Below are 9,261 nucleotides of genomic sequence, written 5' to 3' on the forward strand. Positions count from 1 at the left end.
AAAGGGGATAATACAAAATACTGATCAAATGGCCACCTATGTAATGTTCCCCTATTTATACTTTTAAAGCCCTGCTAAGCTGTTGGTATCTCATACATTTTTCTAATAAGGAACCTCCAGCAACTTAGAGCAATAACAGAAATGACCAAGTCTTTTGAAAGCAGGAATCTTAAAATGGGATAAAAATTTACGTGTGGCTTGTTGTATGGAGGGCAGCTGCTGTTGCATTAAGAAACATGTATGTTCTTTGGTAATAGCTGTAGGTTTGACACTTCAACAAATGCGTTTTTGTGAGGAAATTGGGTGATTAAGAAATTAAAATCTGGCTTCCCTGCATGGGCTCAGAAGCTTAAATTTTGGAGGCCTATTGCTAAATAAAAAATTGGCCAAGACGCTTATAGATTTCTTTGGGATACTGGAGTGCTTAAACATGTTGTTATCTTTTTCAGAACCCTCATCTAGAGTTCATAAAGTTTTGAAGTCAAATGGTAAGCTACTTCGTCTACTGCTTATTGACCCAGTGCTTCTGTACTTTGTAGAACAAGTAAAGATGGATCCTTTTCTCCTATAACTTTCCCTAAATGCACTGGGGGGTGGGGGGGACAAGGAGGAAAAATAGGTGTGCAAAGAAAACAAAATGTTACATCTGCTTTTCCACACTTGGGTTCTGGTCGTGTAAACATCCTAGCAACTGGCAGCTGAACACAGGGTCTTGGTCATTGTCAGTAGTTGCTCATATTGTATCAGTGATGCATAATTAGGACCTCAGGTGGAACTGTGGTAAAGCTCACGCTGTCTCTGTTTTATCAGAGACCCTATAGGCTGTTTGCTCAATTGCAGTTGCATTTAACCCCCTTTTGGGAATTCATAATTGGGTTATTAGTGTAGCATTAGAATGGGCATAGACTGACACCAGTTTGATTACTCACTCATGATGAAGTATGTATTTCTGTTTTCAGATATAAGTCCAGATATGCAGAAGGTAAGCCATTTCTTTTATTTCTTGGTTTAGCACATTCAAATGACATAGAGCACAGTATTTACTGTAGAATCTGCATCTTCTTGGTTGTGTTGATTTTAAGAATGGAAACAAAATCACAAATGTTGTTTAGCATCTCCAATAAGATTACTGGAATGAAAACAATAGAAATAGAGCTAACTATTTCAGGAATATCTAATAAAGAAAAAATGGCTGATCCATATATTGTTGTACTTTATAATACAGTGCGATCAATTACTAATGCTATAGGGTACTTAAAAATACCACTATAATCACAGAAGTGCTGTGTATAAAGATAGTGTTTATTCTTTGGAGCATGTTGCCTTTGCATTTATTAAATAAGACTGGAAAGTTTCAGCTAATTCTGGTAAATATATCCCATACATAAATCATGATATATGACCAAACAGCACAGATACAGCTTAAGCAGATGGAAATGAGCGCTTCTGATTTTTACCTTTGCTGTAAGAATTTGTAATGAAGTTCCCAGTGCAGTTTGAAAGTCTCATGTTGAATTTCAAGTCCTAGGGTTTTATTTGGGATGGAATTTAAAGTGTGTGTGTGGAAGATTTACAAACAGAGTACATTAGATATGACTCCACTGCGATACCATAACACTGAAGCCCATGATTGGGGGGTGTGTGTCATATTTTTTTTCAGTTCTAAATATTCTATGGAAAAATACTCATTGTTTGACTTATTTCTTTATAAAAGTCATTTCAGTGCAGCTAACTGAGCATAACTTAAATGTTGCCTGTAAGTCTGATGTAAAACAGTGTCTTACTAAAATATATAATCTCTATAAACTTCTAATCAAAGTTTTGTGGTGGGTTTTTTAAGCGGATCAGTATTGAAGGAGCCCTATTATCTCAAGCCACCAAACTAGGATCAAATGAAGCCCTGCTGAATTCTAGGAAAAAGGTTCCATTGGAACCTAGTGGGTTGGAGAGCCAATTTCAAGAGTCTGTCGAGCCAGCCTACAGCAGTGATCAAGATGAAAATCTTCAGACTTCTGCTACCGAACAGATTGATGCTGATGATGAAGAAGAGTCTGAACAGGTAGGAAAAAGGGGGGAAAAAAAAATAATTCTTTCTTCCTGGGGAGGATGGAAGAGGGATTAACATTATCTGTAAAACAGCAAGAAGGCAGGAATGTGTTACAAGTATTTACAACTTTCTCTCTTTAGAAATATTTTTATTTAGACCTCACACAACACTCCTTTGCATTTTAACAGAGATGTTGTAAAATTAGACCCTAGACAGAGGAAGAAATCCCCACTGCTTGAAAGAGATTTTACTTAGTCCTTTGCAGTCCTCAAGCCTAGTTCTGACAGAACGCTATTGCTTTTACCTGTGTGCATAATTGACTCTTCCTTGCTTCTCCAGCTGATGCCGTGAAAGAAACCTTTTCAGGCCACATGTGGAGAGAGTGCCTTCAGGTCTCCAAAGGAAGGACTTGAATATTAAGTTAAGATTCAGGCACTGCCACATGTGATGTGATGTTTCTTTACCTGTGAGCTGGCTGGCAGTAGTTAGGAACATGTGAACTTTAATAGTAGAAGTTGTGAGTAGGATTTCTGAAAATGAGAATCTTTATCTGTTACTACTGCACATACTACTGCACAGGTGGTAGTTTTCCCCACTCTGTGTGATGTTTCCACGCATATGTAGTACTCCTGAAACACTAAAACCCCAGCTTTGAAATGTGGCTGGATTAAAGAATCTAGATTTTCAGTTTGTTTGGTTTAGTTGATGCTGAGGTCATATCCTTGTGTGGTCCATTTATTTTGTGAATTATCCAAAACCTATTATTGAAATTCTTTTTGAAGCTTACTGCGCATTTCCTCTTTGAAATTACACTATTTGCATTGTAAATCTTTCATAAAATAGTATCTCGTATCAGTGTAGTGCAGTGTCTTGTAATTGTCCCTCTTGCTGACATGAGAAAGTACAAAAGAATGAGTAAGTGCAAAAGAATACCACTATAAAAATGTATAACAGTAGCTTAGTGTTTAATCCTAGGTGTGGCAACAATACCTTCTCAGATTCTCCCCGTTCCCACCATGCATGCCCTTCACTCTGAGTTAATTTGGACACTGCCCAACACGTAACATTGTGGCCTTCTGTTTGTTGTTTTGCGTTTTTTTTCTGGGAAGTTGGATGACAGCATATTTTTTCATTTAGACTTCTTTCTGGTTTTCAAGACTGCAAATTATATTAAGACTATCCTGTCCCCCTGTCCTGGTTTCAGCTGGGATAGAGTTAACTGTCTTCCTAGTAGCTGGTACGGTGCTATGTTTTGAGTTCAGTATGAGAAGAATGTTGATAACACTGATGTTTTCAGTTGTTGCTCAGTAGTGTTTAGTCTAAAGTCAAGGATTTTTCAGCTTCTCATGCCCAGCCAGCGAGAAGGCTGGAGGGGCACAAGAAGTTGGCACAGGACACAGCCAGGGCAGCTGACCCAAAGTGGCCAACGGGGTATTCCATACCATGGGACGTCCCATCTAGTATATAAACTGGGGGAGTGGGGGGAGGGGATCGCCGCTCGGGGACTAGCTATTTCTTCGCATACTGACCTCAAAACATAGCACCGTGCCAGCTACTAGGAAGACAGTTAACTCTATCCCAGCTGAAACCAGGACATATGGATTGATATCATTTAATTGGTTATTGTAAAGAAAGTTTTCTAGGCTCTGAATAATTCTTGTGGCAGTGCACTGACTACTCATGAGCATTTTGTCCTCCCGATGTGGATATCTGGCCTGTTATAGCTGCTAGTAATTCTTCTGAACAAGACAGTACAGAGAACTGTAGATTTTATTACCCCTCCCTTGCTCTTTTCTTTTAAATCACAGGGAGTGCAGCAAAACTCACTGCAGAAATCAAAAGGGGGAAGAAAAAGACTTAATAGTCAAGCTGCTGAAAATGTTGAAAAACGGAGAAGTGTTAATCTCAACAAGTGTGAAATGGAGGTATATAATTTTTTGTTTACTTCTACTTTGCTGTGCATCATAGATATGTCAAAGAAATATGTGTTTTTCCTAGGTAGACAGATAAGTCATCTTCTGTTTGTGTCATGTATTAATATTCATATCATTGAAATATTCATCTATATGATGAAAGACTGTTCTTTTGGGGGCAGGGAAAACCAAACCAAACCAATCGGCATTAACTTAAGTGAAAAGGAATCATCTGTCCTTCTCTTTCCTAACCTCTGGCCAGGAACATCTACAGCATCCTTCATGTCGGCATTAGCAGGCACGTGGCCTTGCTGTAAATTAGATCTGCTAGCTGAGCTGGATGAAAACTTACCCCAAAAAGAAAGTGAAATTTTCGGTGGTATGTGCTAGAGAGGATAATGTACCTTTCTGCTAGGGTTACGGGCAAGGGGAAAGGGAGGAGAAAAAAAACTTTTGGCACAAGCCCAGGGTCAGATTAGCTCAATCCAACTGTCAAACTGCAGAGTTAGCATAAAAGGTTTAATCTAACTCCTGCCAAACAAATTTAATTACTCATGCGTTAATATAAGCCAGTGTCTTGAATTTGAAGTAAGATGTTATTAAATGCCAAGAGTGAACTGTGAGCCATGATAAGGATGAGGAGGCAAAGTAGTCTGGCATTGCCACCTTGGCTCCCTGGCTCTCTAGCAAGGACCCTGCTCACCCTGCCCATCTCTACCTACGCTGTGCTGCAGGGCACGCTGGTGCTATAGCAGTTCTGTGAATGGAGGGAATCGTTGTATTATTGCAGGGGATAGGCTAATATTACCTGCATATTTCAAATCTCCACAGAGCTCCAAGGACCCTTCAGATGAAGAGTCAACCCAGTTGAATACCGATCTTCCGTTTTCCTGCGCAGCTAGACAGCCGCAGTCACCTAGACAATTCAGCACACCCCAGAGTGACTCGCTAATCATGAATATCCTGGGGGGAAGTACCTCTGTCAGAAACATCTGGACCGACCATCAGATCAGGCAGGCATTGTTTCCCACCCGGCGCCCACCTTATGAGAATGAAGATGACGAAGATGATTATCAGATGTTTGTACCATCAGTGTCAACATCCAATGCTAGTTCAGCTGTGGGTGGAGAAAGGAGGGCTTCTTCTGGGCGTCCATGTAGCTGGCACTTGGGGGTAGTGCATCAAAACGAGACTTCCAGCCCCACTCGTCACAAAATTGTTAGGCGGGCCAGTAGTGCTGGTGAAAGTAACACATCTCCAGCCAGCATAAGGTATAAAATAGGGGAGCGCGGGTCTCGAAGGGAAGTGAAGAGAGCAGAAGTAAGCGGTATGAATGCATATCCCGAATCTTCAGAGGAGCTGACCATTGATGATATCGAACATGTTTATGATAATATAAGCTATGAAGACTTAAAGCTGATGGGTCTGACAAGAAGGGAGGAGACAGACCGTGGTCCTCAGAGATCTGCTAGAGACTCTCTCTATGAGGCTGAAAACAAAAGCAGCTTAGATTCACCCTCCAAAAAGAGGACAGCAAATCAAAACAGGGCATCCATTTGTGCTAGTAGGGATGAGATACTACTCAGTAGAGAAGCACCTACTTCAAGTTTGGATGAGCTCAGGATCGTTGAAGACAACATCTATGACACTATAGTGCTTCCAGAAACACCACTATTGGATTTTAAATGTGACCCCTTAAAATGCTCTAAAAGGAGGAGTTTTCTGGGCCTGGAAAAGGACTTTGCATATTGCGATAATCTACGGCAGTTTGTTTCTGAAGAGAGTCTCCAGTTCAGTGAAGATGAAAGTCCTTACCATCGTGTTCCCGTTGACAATGACTATTTGAGCTTAGTAGATAGCTCTTCCAACTCAGATTCACTGTCCCATAAGTCTGCAGCAGATAAACTCTCAGAGGAAGTAGACGAGATTTGGAATGACCTGGAGAATTACATCAAAAAGAATGAGGAAAAGACAAGAGACCGTCTCCTTGCAGCCTTTCCTGTTTGTAAAGATGATATGCAGGAAAGGCTGCATGCTGGTAGTACGCCCGAACTGAGTAAAGATGTAGAGTACTCTCTGTCTACTCTCTCTCTACCAGAAACTCCTATTTTCCCTAAAACTGTGAAGCCCAGGGCTGCCACTGTAAGTGAGGCTAATCTCAGGCTTGAAGACACTACACCGTGCAAGGAGAACTCTTTTATGAGTCTGAACAGATCTTCCTTCTCCAGTGAGATGCCTTTTGTAGATAGCCCATATGAATCTGCCAATAGTGTTCTGTCCCATGCGCATGCAGAGGGCATGGAAAATGACTTGGCTGCTGTGGATAAAACAAAGAACAGGGTTTTTATGATGGCAAGGCAGTACAGTCAAAAAATTAAGAAGGCTAACCAGCTTTTGAAAGTTAAAAGTCCAGAGCAGGAACAGCCAGCTGGCAGACAACAAAAACTGAAACACAAAGATCTTGCGGCTATTCTGGAGGAGAAGAAACAAGGGGGTCCTGCAATTGGTATGTTAAAAATATTTCTGTACAGATATATTTCTCTAGTAACTTTCAGTGAAATTTGTGTACTGAACTGGAAGATTATGAATTTTCCCCACCATGTTAGTTGAATATCAGTACTGTATTTTCTGTCTTACTACTGAAATGAGTTTTCTGTGACTGCTTCTAACATGAATAGTCCTTTATATCTCAATTCTTGTTGTTACTTGATAAAATTGGGAAGAAATAGCGGGATAGTATCAGGAAAGATCAACTCAGCTGAGGCTGGAAATAGAAATCATGCCTGAAGCACTCTTGGCCTCTTTACAGAAAAGCAGTTATTTCCTTTAATAATGTGATCTTCAGAGTTTGACTGAAAAGGTGTATTTTCAGGTAGGTTCCCCTCCTAACAAGTCATGTATGTTTGCTCAGGTACCATCCACATCATGCCGATAAGCATAAGGAATGGGACCAAATAAGAAAAGAGCTGGTGGTCTTGCTCTGTCTAATGAATGTGCAAAGTTGTGGATGTGCACCAGCTTTGGAACTATTTTTGTCTGTGGTCAGTTGAAACAAATTGGAGACATGGAGCCAGTGGACTCCATGCACTAGAGTGTCATTGCCTTCCTGTGATATTTATAAAAGTCCCTAAATATCTTATTTACCAGGCCATTTTCTGAATGTTCTTTTCCATTTTAACATGAAACAATCAGCGTATTATTGGAACCGTGTGTTACATTGCGTCCTGCATGACTGTTCACTGTCACAACGTATTTTATGCTTCATTTTCTGAATACAATGTACTAAAATGCAATGCAATGCACGGCTCTTCTGGCCTCTATTGTTTCATGTTACTTTGTTAAGGCCGAAGAGACACAGCTGTAAACTTTTCCCTTGACCAACACAAAGCGTTTTGAGATTTTTAAATTTTCACATGACTCATTCGAATGGATTGCTTGCCTCTGCTAAGTTAATTCTCTCTCCTTTCTAGGTGCCAGAATAGCTGAATATTCCCAGCTTTATGACCAAATCGTCTTTAGAGAAAGTTCACCTAAGGTCCAAAAGGAAGCCTGGGCCACTCCTCAGGAGCCATCAGCCGGGAGGTTTTCCACACCCGTGGCTGCATCTCCTCCTCGTTCCCAGGCTGCCAGTGAATGCTCAAGAGCAGAAGATTGGCTTTTGCATTCTACGTACAGTAACGGTGAGCTGGCCGACTTCTCTCCATGGCCTGAATCCCAAGATCCGAAGTCCAAGAGCTCGTATACAGAAGCTGGTACAAAAAGCAATTCAAGGCAGTTGCCGTCAGCTGGCTCGGTGCCTTCCCTTCAGATTTCTAACCGTTTGCATGTTCCAGTGCAGAGGTGGAGCGCCATTATCAGCCAACCGAACAAAGAAAATTTACATCAAGATCACGTCTATAACTCTCTTGGGAGAAGAGTAAGCAATGTAAAACCACAGGCATACAACAGGTCGCAGTCGTCTTCCTCAATTGTGGTCAACAGGTCTGGAGAATCAATCGTATATCCTAATGAAACGGACAAGAAAAAGCTCCATTCGAATAGGAACTTCCGATTCAACAGCCATCAAACGCCGGGTATTGCTTCAGGATGTACAGGGCCTGATATGAGAAAGCAGATCCCTGAAAACTGTTCAGATATGATTCTGCAGGATTCTCAAAAGGTCCTGAGAGTGAACAGGGCCTCCCCTCTGACGGCACAGATGGCCACTCAGAACTATTTTTCGAACTTCAAAGATACTCAAGAAGGAGAAGGGGATGATGATGACTATGTCGAAATAAAGTCTGAAGATGAGGGATCTGACCTGGAGACTTCTCAGAACCAAACAAGGAAATTGGATCCTAAACTGCGTAACGAGGACGCTGCCCCTCCTGAAACGCTCTGCGGCAAAACTGTCTCTTGTACTCCTGCAAAGTCCGCCAGCAGCAAACACGCGCTTACCCCGTATCTGACTGCATATAGTGATTCGGATAAACTGAACGACTACCTGTGGAGAGTACCATCTCCTAATCAGCAGAATATTGTCCAGTCCTTAAGGGAAAAGTTTCAGTGTCTCAGTTCAAGTAGCTTTGCTTGATGCTTTCAGTAATTTCTAGCTGCACTGCCTTACCATGACAGAGTATATACTAGGACAATCAGTACTGGCATCATGTATTTCCATAATATTACACAATCAGGCATTGTATCACAGTAATATTATAAATAGATGTGAAATGTATCTTTTAAAAAGTGGTTTAGAATCCTGGAAGTAAAAAGGCCACGTGCACGCTGTCTGGTGTCTCGCTCCGTAGTGCAGGTGGACTTCTCTCCTATTTAACTGTTGCATCTCTTCCCTTGTTAGGTGTGATACCCTTTGATTCTTCCCAGCGAACCAGGTGTGATGCCATTTGATTCTTAAACCATTTTATCATGCGGAAACCTTAGTATTTGGACTTTTGAGTTGGTGACCAGTGTTCTGCATCCAAAATACCCACGTGATTACTCTGGTTACATACGGGAGCATTTAGCTGAGCAGCTACTCCTGTGACTGTGCAGATTTCTGAACAGGGTTCTGGTAATTACACCAACATGCTACATGTGCAATTGCACATAGTTTTTGCACATTACTTTTTGTCAGACAGATTCCAAGTGTGTGGGACCAATGCATACGCTACATTACTTTAGAACAGGCTTCTTATCTTTTAAACAAAATCCAGTTCTAGTGCTTGTGAGGGATGCCAGACTGATAGCTCTGTGTCTGAAGCCTCTCCTACTTTCCATAACTGCATAGTAGGCAGAGAACGGGCAGTGGCGGCTTTTTGTGTG

At 41.3% G+C, this 9,261-nt stretch overlaps 1 protein-coding gene across 6 annotated transcripts in view; it reads left to right on the forward strand.

Annotated features, from left to right (window-relative positions):
* PLEKHG1 (pleckstrin homology and RhoGEF domain containing G1) overlaps nt 1-8,727 on the forward strand; it is a 137,038-nt gene extending 128,311 nt beyond the window's left edge. For all 6 annotated transcript variants that reach the window (XM_069787005.1, XM_069787004.1, XM_069787006.1 and 3 more), the window contains 6 exons: nt 450-488; nt 960-982; nt 1,841-2,059; nt 3,856-3,972; nt 4,792-6,466; nt 7,431-8,727. In XM_069787005.1, coding sequence (XP_069643106.1) covers nt 450-488; nt 960-982; nt 1,841-2,059; nt 3,856-3,972; nt 4,792-6,466; nt 7,431-8,533 — 3,176 coding nt within the window. In that variant the 3' untranslated portion in view covers nt 8,534-8,727. The remainder of the gene's footprint in view (nt 1-449; nt 489-959; nt 983-1,840; nt 2,060-3,855; nt 3,973-4,791; nt 6,467-7,430) is intronic.
* The last annotated feature ends 534 nt before the right edge of the window (nt 8,728-9,261 follow it).

The sequence above is a fragment of the Haliaeetus albicilla genome, chromosome 7 (genome assembly GCF_947461875.1).
Source record: "Haliaeetus albicilla chromosome 7, bHalAlb1.1, whole genome shotgun sequence".
NCBI lineage: Eukaryota > Metazoa > Chordata > Aves > Accipitriformes > Accipitridae > Haliaeetus > Haliaeetus albicilla.